General features: G+C 33.8%; 1 protein-coding gene across 1 annotated transcript; it reads right to left on the bottom strand.

Moving 5' to 3' along the window:
* Positions 1-1,282: 1,282 nt before the first annotated feature.
* LOC131857425 (subtilisin inhibitor CLSI-I-like) lies at positions 1,283-2,713 on the bottom strand. The gene is made up of 2 exons (XM_059209996.1): positions 2,559-2,713; positions 1,283-1,713 (listed from the first exon to the last, which is right to left on the bottom strand). Exons 1-2 carry the CDS (start codon positions 2,593-2,595, stop codon positions 1,469-1,471), a joined length of 282 nt encoding a protein of 93 aa, XP_059065979.1. The 5' UTR covers positions 2,596-2,713; the 3' UTR covers positions 1,283-1,468.
* Between the last annotated feature and the right edge of the window lie 13,676 nt (positions 2,714-16,389).

Raw genomic sequence — 16,389 nt, 5'->3', positions numbered from 1 at the left:
TGCAAGTATGAGGTGATGCCTCCTTAGGTCATCATGATCAGCTAGCCTTGAGCGACCAGTGCATATCCCCTGGACCCTTACCCGATAAACTCAGAAAAGAAGAAACTTGAACATCAAATCTCACCAACTCAATATCAACTTCAATTAATAAGGCTTCAAGTCTTAGAAAGAGCACTTATGTTTTTAGTCTGCTAACATATGTGACATCTAATATCAATCTGAATTGAATTTGGGGATTCTACTGATACAGACAACATAGGACTCAATGCCCAAACTAAATTCATTATTTTAAGTACTGTATTGGGGTTCCATTTGAGCATCTACTCTATGGTTTAGAATGAATGAACTGTTTACATTTTTTCAGAGTAGTATATTGCAATGATTTTGGGCTAGGCCTGAAGTGAAATAGCTGTCAAGTGTTTGTAAGGAAATTTGTGTTTTAAAATTTGTGTCTAGTGGTGAAGAATTTGTGCTCTTGAAAGACAGGTCACAAGTTCAAATTCCACAAGGGGTAAGGTATGTGTGTTCCGTTTACAGCACAGCTAGGTGCCTCCCACAAGGAGTATAGAGTAGTCCCATATTGCTATAAGCCATTTGTAGACCCATATACAGACCGCCTGACATCAAAAACTATTAAAAAAGCTTTCTTTCTTTCTTTTAAAACTTGATTTGCTGCCAAGAAATGCTCTGCCAGGATATGCACCAATCACTATTGGTGTTGACCCTGAGATTATATGTAATTGCAGGATGAATCACCCCAACCTAGATAATGATAAGATGCCAATAGTCTAAAGAGGTTTGATATTTATCCTAAATGATTATGTGATGGTTTCAAGAATTGCAACCCACACAACCATATCCACATATATAAGGTAGAGTAAATTGTACTCTGTACGGATTGCCAAGGTTCAAATTCTTATTGAGCTTGGTTATGAGATCAAAATACCGGGGGATTGAATATAAACAGTATATAGGGTAGGTGGAAAGATATCTGCTCTCAAAAGGCTAAATCGGCAAGTGGCTTGACTGTAGCCTAAACAAATTTAAAGTATCAATATCAAATAATTTCAAACAGTCCCAATGATGATTTGCAGATCATCTAACACATAAAATGCAGAGATAATTTGAAGGGCACACCATAAATCCTTGTTAAAATTCATAGTATCAAAGTACACATTTATACCATAGCATTCACAACAGAATCCAACTAATCTGATCAACTACCTTAAATAATTACAACAGTGTTCATTAGCAATGAAGTGCTTTTCACAAAAACTTTCGATTTTACAGAGTAAGGCAATATCCATTTTTTATTAAATAAACTGCAATCAATTATTCTTTCTTATTACAACCAAGATATCAATCTTGAGAGTGCTTATGAAGTCCACTGCTTCAAAGATCATATTATAACCAGGTCAAGACACAACAACAGGGGACCCGTAGTCCACACACACAAACACAGAAATCTTCAACCTATCTTTGGAGTTTTGGTGACTATTCCGTTGGAATCAACAAATACCCTTACACGCTTATTACTAAAATCTGCTGTAACAAAGGAGCCTTCAGGGAGTATCACAACAGTCAAATCTGAGTTTTCTGATTCAATTTTCTTCTTGGCTTCCTCCCCCAACATACCCACAACCTCTGGCCATTCCTTAAGTGGAGCAGTGTTCACTTCAAACAGTTTTTTCTGTTCCTCTTCACTGATCTGACCTGCAACGAAATAAATTTAGCCACCCTTATGTGGGCATGTATACACAATCTGGAAGCATATGCTTGTAAAAACATAAATTTCAAAGCATCTATATGTCTGTGTATATATGCACTGCATATACCTAGCTAGGGGTATGCATATTCTAACATGTAATAAAATAAATCACAATATATAGAAATCATCCCTGTGAGGCTGTATAAATACAATGTATATGCCACAATGAACATACATATTCCAGACGTGTAACAACACAAATAACAAATAATCCTTATGGATGTGTTGTAGCAGATCAAAAGGATATATATATATATATACACTGTATATTGACACAACCAGATCAGATTTCAGTATATATATTGATAGTTGGATATATACACCTATTTAAAAATAATTTGCGGATATATATATCCAGTTATGGAAATATATATTGAGTTTTCGAGTATGTGTGTAAATATACAATGTATATACTATAACTTCATAAGTTACAAATCAATGTGAATGAATATCTATTGAGATCCCCAACAACAAACTACAAACCAGCTCATGTCATTATATAAATAAAGGATATAGCTCGCTCTAAACATATCTATTCTCACGTTGAACAACCTTAATCACAAATAGTGTTTAAGTGCGTATATATACAGTGTATATATCCTATCCTGTAACAACAAAAACAACAAATAATCTCTTTGTGGGTGCATCCAGAGAAAATATATAAATGGAAAATAATGGAAAATATGCTGACCTCTAGGCTTTGATAAATATATGGAAGGTGTAGTGGCTACTTAAAATTTGGCTAAAGAACGAAAAACGTAGATATATGGAAGGTGTAGTGGCTACTTACTGGTGGGTTGTTGTGAGCATTGCTTCTCATCCGCCATGGCTAACACAGGAGTTTAGCAGAGGAAATCAAGATAACCAAATTTCTGAGGTTCTATGCAATTTGGGGCATGGCAGACCGGGCTTTATTTGGATTTTATTTTGAATTGGTCTTTTGCCCATATCTTGAACTATCGCTCAATGACATCGATTGCCGCCTCTTAACATGTTTAGAGCCTGCCAAGTGGGTATTTTAAATGTGCATTGGGTATGTCAATAGTCATCTATAGTTGACTCTAATTTCATGGATAATTGTTTAGGAAGAGGTATTTTGGAATGAATTAAAGATCTATTTTTTAAGATATTAAAATCTGTTGTTTTTAAGATATGTATGTTATATTTTTAAACTAGCAATTGCATCTTGGTGTGCAATGGGTACGCCAAGGAAACTTTTGATAATTTGGAATTGTATGGATGGTGTATTGTATTTGATGTAAATTAAATACATATCTAATTTATATATTAAAGAAAGAAACTTTTTTTATAATATATTGTAGGCATCTAAAAATGGTCAATGCTTGTGGTGTCATACTTTAACATGTTCACGTGACCTTATTTTAGGGGTTTTACATCCTATTAACATTTCTTCTATGTCGCGCACTTGATCTTCATCATTTGTCGACATCTTGTCATTCTTCTGCATTTCTTCCCTATTCAATTGTGTTTCTCACGTTCTCAATTAGGTCTTGTCGCACACTCAATCATCAATTTGTCAATCTCTTGTCAATTTGCGATCAATTTTGTCATTGATCTTTTGTCATTCGACCTTCATCAAGTCGACCTTTTATCAATCTTTGATCGATTCGTCATCGATCTCAATCAATCATCATTTCTCGCCAATTTGGATCGATTAGTCATTGGTCCTCGTCAATTGGCGCCTATCAATTGCAATCCTTGTCAATTTTGATCAATTTGTCATTGATCTTGGTCAATCGACTTCAATGCTTTATCAATTGTCCAATTTTAATCATGATGAGATCAACCCTACATCAATTATCTTTTGTCAAGACCTAATTGTCGTCTTTGCATTTCTAATTCATCTCCTAGGGTTTTCTAATTTAATCATTTAATCCTTTTGTCATTTTCCTTCTAGGTTAAATATATTTATTAATTTTATCCTAGGTCCCTTTGTCACAATTAAATATTTTTATTTAATTGGCTAACTATGAATTAAGGAATAAGGAATATTTATTTATTGATTCTTTCTAATTTCCATTTTTCGAAACTTTCTAATTCTTATTTTCTTCTCATTTTCCTAATTTTTAATTCATCAATATCCAACTAGTTCCTCAACTTTCTATTCTGATTTTGCCAACTAATATCCTTCCTAAAATCTAAACTATTTTGTGCTTTATTTGGAAGATATTACTTCTATAATTTTCAAATTCAAGGATTTGGCAATCTTATCTTGACATGATCTTATCCTCTTGCATGGGAAAGTGTGTCATGGCATTTCTTTTTCAATTTGATTTTTCCCTTGATTGAAATCAATTGCAAATTTTATTGATTTTATTCCAATCTTTGATCAATCTCTCCAATTTCTCTATAAATTGGATTCATTTCTAATTCATTTTAAGAACCACGTCTCAAGTATCCTTATGCTATCATTTTCGTTTGGCAATCTTGCTTTTTGCTCACATTTTGCACTTGTAGGTGAGAGCCACATAATTTGGAGGAAAAAGAGAAACAATGGAGGTCAATGGAGGTGACATTAGCGCTTTGGTTTGCATTATCTTTTGATGTTATACTTTCATTCTTCTATTGAATGTTATAGGATTTATTTCATTGCAATTTTAGGTTTTTGTGGTTACCTATTATTCATTGCTTCGATGTTCTCCATTTTCCTATCTACATATATCATTTGATTGTGATTGAAAAACATGCCGTAGTGAAATTCCTCACATCCATCAGTTTTTGGAAACATAACAATGTACATAATAGACACAACATTCTATATATTAATGTCTCATTTTTAAAAAATTGGAAATAAGGAAGAAAGTTACCCTAAAGTGAACCACAATTATAGAATAATAATTAAAATATTAAGTGCCTTTTTGTGCATAAGTCAAATTTGAAAACTACATAAAATTAGAAGTACAAACAATAATAGATTAGTATGTTGTATTGGAGTTGTTATTTCTTGTAAAATCCGAATCTATAAAAATGAAAAAGAGATATAATCAAAATGTAATCAATAATAAGTCTCATGGAAGCGAGAGCTAGAGTGAAGGTAACAAAAATCCTAGCCACTAATGATGGAGGTGGATCCTCTAGTTTTGGAGCCTATGAGGGTAGTTCAGAGAATGGTGATGGTGATGGTGAATATCCTACAAACGATGAAATGGTGAAGAGTTTCTTTGATGTGCTTCTTGAAATGGTTCCTCCAATAATGTGCTCATAAAAGGGCCAAAAATAGCATGAAATCCCTATTGTAAAGGTTATAATATGTTGTACATGCCGCTCTAAATCATGGAGCAATTAAAGGTGGGGAAAGATAAACATGCATTTAAAGTGGTAAAGAAGAAGCTAGGAAAGTACAGGAGAGTCACAAAGAAGTGTGAGGAGATACCTAATGTTTTCAGGAAGACGATCCAGTGTAAGATTTTTGGTAGAGGTGGCATGTTTCCCAAGGATGAGAAATGAGAGTGAATAGAGATAAGATCTAGGACCCGAAGGTGACATCATGTGCCAGTCAATAAATATGGTAGATTAACGTCCATGATCACAAAAATTAATCATCTAGGTAGCATGTGAAATTGTTGAATTGGCACTTAAGTTATACTTTGCAATTCAAATGGTCAAGATGAATTACATTGTATTGCATACTTTATTGACTAGTTTAAGTCATTGATCTAACATTATAATTGATTTGGCTTCAATATCTAAATTTTGAATCTTAACCCCATTCCCATCTCTTAAATTTCTCATCACCAATCCATAAAATAAACTTCCCATTTTTTACAACTATCTCTAATTTACTTTAATTCTGATTTCTTCTTAGTTCCGATTTACTTCTTTATAGTTTGACATCAACTTCACTCACTTATTATTTTGGTTATTGTATCGTCTTATAGAGATTTAAATACAATTGGAGCAAAATCATGAATGACCAAGATATTTAAAAAAAATTAGGACCTACTCTTTACATGTTAATTATGCATTTGCTTGAGAGATTCCAAGAAAATTTCAAATGTAAACCATACGTTCACTTCCATTATGTTTATAATTATATTGACATTAATATTGTCATTAATCAAAAGATAAACTCAATATTGACAAATAAAAAATTATTATAATTTGAAGAATATATATAATTAAATTCTTAAATAAATCAAATTTAAATAATCAAAATGATAATTATAATAAAATATTTAAAACAAAAATAAACTATATTCAAATGGATAAATCTAAAATTTAAACTTTCATATCAAAATAATAAGAACAGTTAAATTTTAAAAATTAAAAACAAAATAAAATTAAAAACCAATCCATAATTTATTTAATTCCTTATTGACGCAGTCAAAGGCAAGGAGATCCAATGAAGGATGGCCCAACCTTGCAACTAAACACATAAACCATGCAAAGAATACCAGTAATCGATGGCAAGGTGCCAGAAACAATAGGAAGAACAACCAGTAACAAGACATAACACATAAGCGGTAAAAAATATGAATGAATCTTATTACAATCTGGAGATTTATACATGCCACATGTGGGATCACAATCCAAGATACAAACAATGCTTACAATACAATTACAAGATCCGTAGATCACCCTCATATCAAATCGGCTTCTGGTAATAGTCTACCGGTTCTATCCTAATCCAGACCTTAGCCTTCTGGCCTCAGTTCTACCGGATTAGAATCCTATCAGTTCTACATCTTCGCTCAATCTCAAAGCTCAGTCTTCAATCTTCTAACTTCTCTGCTTCCTTCTCAAATGATTCACAAGCTTCCATTTATATCCTCTGCAAATAATTACAACTCAATCAAGTCAGCCCAAAAACCAACCGGTTCATGAAACATGCAATGGTAACATGTCAGCTCAAATCACTAAGAATAATCTCCAAATCACAATATGATGCACAAACTTCATGGAATACTGGCCAAGGCCCAAAACAACACCTCAAACGATCCGCAAGTCACGGAGATCAACTGCAACCCGAAATCATCTTTGCTCATCATATAACCAGGCTAACCGGTAAGAACACGCCAACTAAGACAATACCAGAATCCACATCTTACCGGAAACAAAGCCAAATCCTATGAAACTCGAACACAACAAAGACCATGAACACAAGGGAATAAACCCAAAACCACAATGCTAAACACTCAAACATGAAGAAATGCCACACTGTTAAGAAATTCCACTGAAAAATTGCCCAAAACCGGTAAGAACTAGACCGGTGCTCCTGCATCAGACTCTTGGGGTTAATTGAAAAGGGAGTCCCATCACTTGATCTGGTTCAACGATTAGTTAGTAGGTACTTGTAACTGCCTCAGGGGATTCGACAATCTAATCACCACTTCCAATTGCCTCTCCATGGTGATCTACCAGTACAAACTGCAGCCTGCCTCAATCGTCGATCTGTTCAAGTCTCCACCCACTAATTGCCTCAAGCTCAAGCTCTAGGATCGGTCATCTACCTGCAAACCTTTCTCTACCTCACGTTTGACAATCTAAACAAGTCCACAAATTGCCTCAATCTTCTCTCCAACCAACCGGCACACAAACAACACTCTGTCCAACAACAGGTTCAAGAACCAGCTCTGATACCATTTGATGCAGTCAAAGGCAGGGAGATCCAATGAAGGACAACCCAACTTTGCAGCTAAACACATAAACCATGCAAAGAATACTGGTAACTGTTAGCAAGGTGCCAGAAACAACAAGAAGAACAACCGTTAACAAGACATAACACATAGTCGGTAAACAATATGAATGAATCTTATTACAATCTGGAGAATTATACATGCCACATGCTGGATCACAATCCAGGATACAAACAATGCTTACAATATAATTACAAGATCCATAGATCATCCTCATATCAAATTGGCTTCCTGTAACAGTCTACTGGTTCTATCCTAATCTGAACCTCAGTCTTCTGGCCTCAGTCCTACTGGATCAGAATCCTGTTGGTTCTACATCTTCATTCAATCTCAATGCTCAGTCTTCAATCTTCTAACTTCTCTACTTCCTTCTCAAATGATTCACAAGCTTCCAATTATATCCTCTGCAAATAATTACAACTCAATCAAGTCAGCCCAAAGACCAATCGGTTCATGAAACGTGCAATGGTAGCATGTCGGCTCAAATCACTAAGAACAATCTCCAAATCACAAAATGATGCATAGACTTCTGGGAATATCGGCCAAGGCCCAAAATAACACCTCAAACGATCCGCAAGTCACGGAGATCAACCGCAACCCGAAATCATCTTCGCTCATCATACAACCAAGCTAACCGGTAAGAACACACCAACTGAGACAATACCAGAATCCACATCTTACCTGAAACAAAGTCAAATGCTATGAAACTCGAACACAACAAAGACCATGAACATAAGGGAATAAACCCAAAACCACAATGCTAAACACTCAAACATGAAGAAATGCCATGCTCTCAAGCAATTCCACTAAGAACTGCCCAACCGGTAAGAACTAGACTGGTGCTCCTGCATCAAACTCTCGGGGTTAAGTACCTATGTCCTTGCGACTATGCATCAATCTAATTTTAAAGCAAGCAAAGTATATCTAAAAATATCGAATCCTTGAGCTCGAGATAAGTTTTTGGCAGCATGATTTCATCGCCTACTGAAGATCCGATTTGATTTGGAAATTAGATCTCATCTGCTTTGCATTTATACAAAGATTTAATTACACGATCCTTTAATGCATTCAATTTCTTGGCTTGTTTTCTCGCACGGTTTACCAAATAGATGAGTAGTTTCCTGGCATGAGACAGGTTTCAGGTCAAAACCTCACACAAATTGTAATACAGAATATGGAATTCTTGACCCATCAACATTAGAAATTGTTTAAATCAAGGCCAATACCATGCATTTTTTCGTGAGATATTAATTAAAGATCGAGTGATGCGACCCAATCAATGACTCTCCAATAATTCACTCTAACATGCTTTCGTAAGTCACCACATTTGTATAGAGATAGAAGAGTGACACAACACAAAGGCTTTCACATTGCCTTCAACGTGCTTTCCTCGAAGCTGCCTCCACTGTACTAGTTTTTGGCTATGACTTATCTTGGGACTGAAAATGATGGACGACTGGGATATCTTGCATTGTCTTGCATCCTTTTTTAAACAACCTTTGTCATTGATTTTGAAAATATAAGAGGTCCATTTCATATAGGATACACCTTCGGCGTAATTAATGAAAAGAGACACATTTATTCATTAATTTTGAATTCTAACAAATCAGTTAATCTATATTTAAGACAATTTTTATTAATTGAATATTATAATGAATGAATAACTAATTAATATATATTCAATGAATTTTATTTTTTTAAGGAAATAATTTTGAATTCTAATGAAATCAGTTAATCTATTTTTAAGATAATTTTTATTAATTGAATATTATAATGAATGAATAACTAATTAATATATATTCAATGAATTTTATTTTTTTTAGAGAAAGTTATTAAAGGTAGCCATCAAACATAAAATTTAAAATTGATTTGAAATCTTTTTTTTTTAATATTTAAAATTAAAGATAATATCTCAATGCATATCTCACTAAATTGGAAGGTATAAATTTGAAGTTTAACAAAATCAGTTCATAATCTATTTTAAAGAAAAGTTATACATGTTGAATAGGATAAATGAATAACTAAGTAATCTATATCCATTGGAAAAAAATAAATTATTCTATAATTATCATTTTTAATCAACTAAGAATATCAAATGGTTGAGTAATTTATTTCCATTGAATTGAATGTATTTTTTCTTGATTAAATTCTCAAAAATTCATAGTTTGTAGTAGAAAATCACACTGAATAATGTATAACACTTGTTCAAAAATGTCAACAAATGAATTGTTTACCCCTATTTATGATGAACAGATTAGTTTATATAATTTTTAAAATGAGATTTGTCATCTCAAAACTAGGTTTTGTAAGAATAACTAATTGGGTGTCTAGATTTTTTATTAAAATATAATTGAAATTGACTTAACTCATGCAAGGGTAGTTGGGTTATTAGCATAAAGAAAAAAAGATAAATGTGGCCCTAAAATAGCAACTCAAACTAGGGACTCCCATGGTGGAGCATGTGCGACTCTTTTGGAGCTTCAATTCACTTCTCCTTTAATGTGGAATGCATGAGAAAGGTAGGCAATTGGCATTGGACTCCATGTTGGGCATTAACATTGTGAGAGGAAAAGGTGCGACTATTGAACTCTAGGTCAGACTCTAAAGCATGCACTTAAAACCTCAGTTCAAATCCCATCTATCTACAAAAATGTATGGGAAAGAAAATATATTGTGTTGTAATAGTAAACTTGACCCAAGACATAACTATTTTGCATTCCATGACTTTACTTCTCAATAAAATAAGATAATATTTCCTTCTCCTTTGCATGTGGAAAAGCATCTATGAAGGTCTTCACCATTTCATTGAGATCCTCCAAGTCTGGTGTCTTGATATACTTAACCTTGATGGCCTATGAATAGTTTAGCTTTCAATCTTCTTTTGCTTGTTATTCTTCTCGATTCGACCATGTAGATTTAGTTGTTGCCAACGTTTCAGATCAAACACCATGATCCATCATCAAGGCAAGAGAGCAAGTAAGAGAGCAAGAGAACAAAAAGTAAGGTTATTAGAAAACCTAGATGAATAAATAGATAGGAGAAAGGGTTCAAGGACAAAGGCCGAAACAACAAAAAGGAGCAAAAGAACAATTAAAAAAGGAAAAATAAATATGAATGATTAAATTTATTTTTCCTTTTTTTTTATTATTCTTTTGCTCATTTTTGTTATTTGAGCCTTTGTCCTTGAACTCTTTCTTCTATCTCTTTATTCCTCTAGGTCTACTAATATCCTTATTGTTCTCTTGCTATCTAACTTGCTCTCTTGCCCCGATGATGGATCATGGTGTTTGATCCAAAACATTGGCAACATCTAAATCTACATGGTTGAATCTAGAAGAATAACAAGAAAATCATTATGGATGGTGGAAATTTCATGAATCTAATTTCAAGCTTCTTCTTCATCTCCTTATAACTGGCTAATTATGATTGTGTCTTTAATAACTCTTCCTTAATATGCACCACATTATCACTAGATTTCTTGGTTGATTTTTGATGTAAATGGCCTTTGAACTCCTTAACTATAGTTGAAGGTCATTCCACTTTTATAGAAGTTTCCTAAAATGGGCATGGAAGAGCTCCGATGAGTTCTTGTATTCTCAATAACACTTTATTAATAACGTCACGCTTCTACACCAATTTAGCAAGTTACACTTAATGTTGAAATAATCATCTTAATAACCTTAAGTCATTCTTTAGGCATATCTTTATTCTCTTTATCCACGATAGCTTCTTGAAGTAACTCTTCTTGGCTAGTAGATTTCATCCTCTACAAAATTAGGATGTAATACTCCCACATTAATAAGCTCTCATTTATTTGTGTGTTACCATCTTCTCTCATAAGAAATTGTTGCAACAAATGTAACTCAACATTAATAGAATGTTAGGCTTTAATGACCTTCCTTATTACTTCTTCACTCAAAACATTTAGGTATTCTCTCCATTTTGTAGCAGCTCTTAGGAAATCATTAGGATCTTGTAATCTACTATCTTTTGATATTATTTCTTGTAGACAAAGAGAAATTATTATTGAATCAACTAGACCAACCAAATAATTAATATATGTTTTGAGTTGGTCTATTTTTTCCTTCAATTCCTATTTTGTAGTTTCATCTTTTTGCATATGCTTGAAGATTATGTCTACAAACTGTTGTAGTGACTTATTTTATTTGGCTCTTGTTTGTACTCCTAATAAATATATTATATCTAATAGTCTTTGGTTGCATATCTTCTTTAGGTTTATCCACCATGGGATTGCAATCCGAACCCTCATATGCCTTCATTCCTCAATTTGATGAAGGTTATCCTCATTGATTTCTTCTTTTTACTGGTAGGAGTTTTGAATGTTTGATCTAGGATAGAAAAATATTCCCCCTTTATTTTATTTTCCTTTTTTGAATAGTTTGACTTAGCCACATAGGGAGTTGCCCTATTTCAATTTCTAAAGAGGCATCTTGATCTCAAAGAGCTTCATCATTATCATCATCTTGATGTTTCTCTTCTTCATGTTGTTACTATTCTTAGTTATATTCAGGAAGTTCCTCTTCATTTATGTACTACTCTTCTTCTTGTTGCTTCTCTCCTTATGTTGTTGTTGTTTGTCCTACTTTTGTTGGGATTTATTATGATTGGGGTCTTTTTCTTGTTGCTTGAATAGAGATAATTCAATTTCCGCATCTCCTATTTCATCCTTCATCCCATATTCAATGTCAATCACATCAAACATGTCTTCGTCTATGGTTGCCTCTTCTTCATTGGCCTAAGAGGAGGAATGAATGTTAGTATAGATCTCAGTGGCTCAATGAATGTGGGAGTGATGTTGGAGGAGGTGTAGCTGTTTTAGGAGGTGGAGATGGAGATTTATGATGTGGTGATGGTACTTTCTAAGGTGAAGATGTTTTCTTTGGCGGAGAAGGAGAATCACTCTCTTCTTTCTCCTTAAATGAATTTCCTCTTCTTCTAGTTCTTCTTCTAATGAGCCTTGAAAATGGAGTCTCATCTAAATGCCCTTTGGTAAGTTTTTGGCTCCTTTGCAATATTATTTCCTTTATCATTGGCCTTAGGAGGCATCACCTCTCTAACTATCACAGTTGTTGAACCTTGTTTCCTTTTTGGAGTGGTAGACCTTGATTATCCACTAGTATTTGAAGTCTTCGTTATTTTGGTTGGGGTTTTGTATTTGTAGATCTCTCATGCCCTTGAGGTTTTATAGCCTTAGCAAGTTCTTGAAAGGAGGATGACCCTCCAACCTTAGAATTTCCTTCTCCTTTCTTAGGAGACTTTAATTTTACCTTAGGTAGGACTCACATAGCATATGGGGCAATGACCCACTCTTTTATCCATTGGAGCACCTACTTTTCTCTATCTTCCATTTTTGCTACTAGGATCAATATTGAATATGGATTGGTTGAAAATCTCTCTAGATTTGTAAGAAGAATTTACCCTCTTACCATCTTCTTTGAGGCCTTTGGGGATCATTTGAAAAATTTAGATCCTTTTTGTAAAATTCCTTAATCTGGACTTCATATTCATCTATATAGTCAGCCCAATGATCTTCAATTTTGGGTTCATTATTGTAAAATTCCCCAATGATTAGGCTTATCTTACCAATTGGATAAAATTTATCCCTAGTTACCAATAAAGAATCCATAGTGTAGGTATCCATTTCTACATTTATATCTTTGACAAGTTCTTCATGTTAAAGTAGGCACATGCATCAATATTGGCATGGAATGTAAAGAAATATTTATGCTTGCTAACAATCAACTTGTGTAACTCCCCATTCTTCCCACAAAGATCTTAAAGGAATATATTATCATAAGGGTATCTACAAACTTCATGGATGTTGTGTTGCATCCTGAAACCTTGATATAGGTGAATGTCTTGAAGTGTATATGTTTATGCCCTAGCTTTTTAATTTCAACTACAACATCAAAAAAGAGCCATTGAAAAAATCTTCTTATAATAGCCCGATGATGGAAAATGTGAAACCATCATTCACCAAGCAATATTGCTTATTTCTTGTCTCCAAAGTTAACTAGGGGTAGTGGTTATAAATTCTCATTTTTAGATTTTTAAGAGAATCTACTCTCTCTAAAGCTTATTGATATTGCTTATCACCTCTCCCTCTCTCACTATCTCTCCCCTCTCTATGTTTCTCCCTTCCTCCCATTCCACCTCTCTACCTCTCCATCCATGTCTCATTATCCACCTATCTCTATCCCCTTCTATCTATCTCATCCCTGTCTCTCACCATCTAGGTATCTCATCTCTCTCTTCCCTTCTAGGTATCTAACTCATCCACCCTCACCCTTTATGAGTTGTCTCCTTCTCTTCTTTCTCCACCCTCACTTCTATATCTCCTCCTTCCCTAGGTCCCTCACTCCCTAATGTCTACCTCTCCATCTGTTACTTATTATTCCTCTCTATACTTGTTATTTTATCTCTCCTCTTCTCCCTCCCTCCCCTTTCTAGGTTGTTACCTCTCCCTCCACTTTATATGGTATAGGTCTAAGGTAATAGGGTGGAGGGAGTGGGATATATAGGGAAGGAGGAGATAGAGAGGTGAGGGGAAAGAGAGAAGAGAATGAGAGAGTTCATAAAGGGAGAGTGGTAAGGGGCAATGGAGAAAGAGGTAGAGATGGAAGGAGAGAACTAGGGAGGTGACAGATGGAGAGGTAAGATAACTATAGGGTAAGTGCACAAAGATGGTGGTAAAAAAGGGGGGTATATAAGTGGAAACTTTTTTTCTAAAATCAGATGAACCTGAACTTGGAGGCAAAATTTAAAAGTCATCCACTCAAGATATGCAGATAATCAAAGAACAAATATTGTCGTACTCTGAATCTAGTTTCCAAACTACTAAAAAAATTCAAAATTGGATAAGATTAAGGGGGTCAAATCCTTCACACATGAAAACATGACCCTGATTTTTCTGAAAAACATAACATAGTGTCTGACGTGCGCATCAAAAAAGTCATAGTTAGATTTAGTATTTTGACAAATCCTTTGACAGAAAGATAGTTAAGAGTGAGCACTAGAAGATGTGTATTTTTTTGTAATGATTTTTCCAATTGAGCACATCCTAAAAAATTAGGTACCTGTTTGTGCACGTGTAATACCCTAAAAATGGTCATCTAAACCATAGGCCCCTAATCTCGACAACATCACCAAGGTCCTAACCAAAGGCAATTAAATCAATCTTGAGCACACAATTAATTCTTTAATCATCAAATGTCACATGGCAAATTAATCACTCAATATTAATTAAATATTTATTTAATTAATTAAATCATTCCAGGTAAATCATTTTAAACAATTATCTTATTTATTTTAATTAAATATCTTTTGCATATTTAATTAAATAATTCAATTTACCATTAAATCATGAAAAAGAGGAATCAATTTGTCATAAATCTTCAAAAAAGGAAATGAATAAAAAAATGAATTAATTGACCAAAAAAAGAATTAAAATTTGAGAAAAGAAATCAATTGGAGATAATCTTGAAAAAAACAAATTAAAAATTGATGAATAATCTCAAAGAAAGCAATTAAAACTATAGATGTATAAAAATGACCATATTCCTAAATGAATATTTTATATTCATTTCTCTATTTAATTAAATCCAATTTAATTAAATTATCCACATTCCTCTATTTAATTAAGTAAATTACTCAATTAAATTCACTATACCCATTTAATAGGATAAATTCATTTTATTCAATTAAAGCCCCTATCCACTTTTTAATTAAATTCAAATTTAATTAAAATAGTTATCCTAAATTAAATAAATCTAATTTATTTAATTGCAACCAAATTGAATTAAATTCAATTAAAACCTATTTTCCCTCCCCACTTGCAAAATCCTACACCTCCCACTTGCATCCTAACCCTCTTTCTAACCTCTTCTAGATTCTTCTAATCCTAATTAATTAACCCAAACCCATCCATTATCCCTTTTCCCTAAATTTGAGGAGGTCACTTCTCAAATTTGGAGCAAAGTCTTCAAAATGCATTAAAGCCTTTGTCCATTCAACAAGCTAACTTGTTGAATGCCCCCAAATTTGGAAGGACTCTTACAAAGTTATCCCCAAAGTCTTCATAACCATTAATGGTTAACTCAACCCTCTTACATGGTTAAAGAATTTCCATAAACTCAACCTCCATCTAACCCAAGGGTCTCATCAAGCACTTATTGCTTTGACCATGGTTATCCTTAAACCTTTGCACAAAAGTTTATCCTTTGGGTAAAAGCTTTATCCAATGGATAACCTTAACCTAACCTTAACCCTTAACCCCTAGGGTAACCATGAGGTCTTCTCAAGCATTTAATGCTTCTTACACCTCCTCTCAACCAACCTTATGTTAACAATTGTCACCATTTCATTGGTGCCAATTGCAAACATGGATTCCCAACTTTCAAACTTGGCCCTTGATTAACTCTTTCAATTTTGGCCATCCATTGCCCTGTTTTTGCTATAAATAGAGCTCTCATCCCTCCATTTTGATATCCAAATCTTTAGCATCACACTTATACTCAAATCCATTCAAGCTTTCATATTTTATATGCTCATCATTTAGCTTCTCTTTAAAACAGGAATTAATCTAAATATGCTAATTTAGAGTATGTTCCTCATCATATAGTTTAAATCATGAACTAATATAGTATGCTAAGATAGTTTTGTTTACTAACCTTGTCATCTTATAGCTAGTTTATTGCATTTGTAGCATCATGCATAGCTTAGGATGCATCTCATATTAAAATCAACAAAAACATCCCTTGTTCTTGCATTTGCCATCCCTAAACCATTTTGCTCAGTGATCTGAGAGCAAAAACATTGGTTTGAGGGACCGTGCAAGATAGAGAACCAAGGAACCATCCTTGGGAAGCTGAGCCATGCTTCATGACTCCGTAGCTTGCACCAAGAAGTCATGTGGGTGTGTGAGCAAGGCTCCATAGAGCTCAG

Source organism: Cryptomeria japonica, chromosome 8 (genome assembly GCF_030272615.1).
Source record: "Cryptomeria japonica chromosome 8, Sugi_1.0, whole genome shotgun sequence".
NCBI lineage: Eukaryota > Viridiplantae > Streptophyta > Pinopsida > Cupressales > Cupressaceae > Cryptomeria > Cryptomeria japonica.
Note: the sequence above shows the minus strand (reverse complement) of the source record. Positions and strands in the feature narration are given on the sequence as shown.

Coding starts and splice junctions, on each gene's coding strand:
- LOC131857425 (XM_059209996.1), bottom strand. CDS start 2,595: ATGGCGGATGAGAAGCAATGCTCACAACAACCCACCA. Junction 1,714..2,558: donor ATGCTCACAACAACCCACCA/GTAAGTAGCCAC, acceptor ATTTCGTTGCAG/GTCAGATCAGTGAAGAGGAA.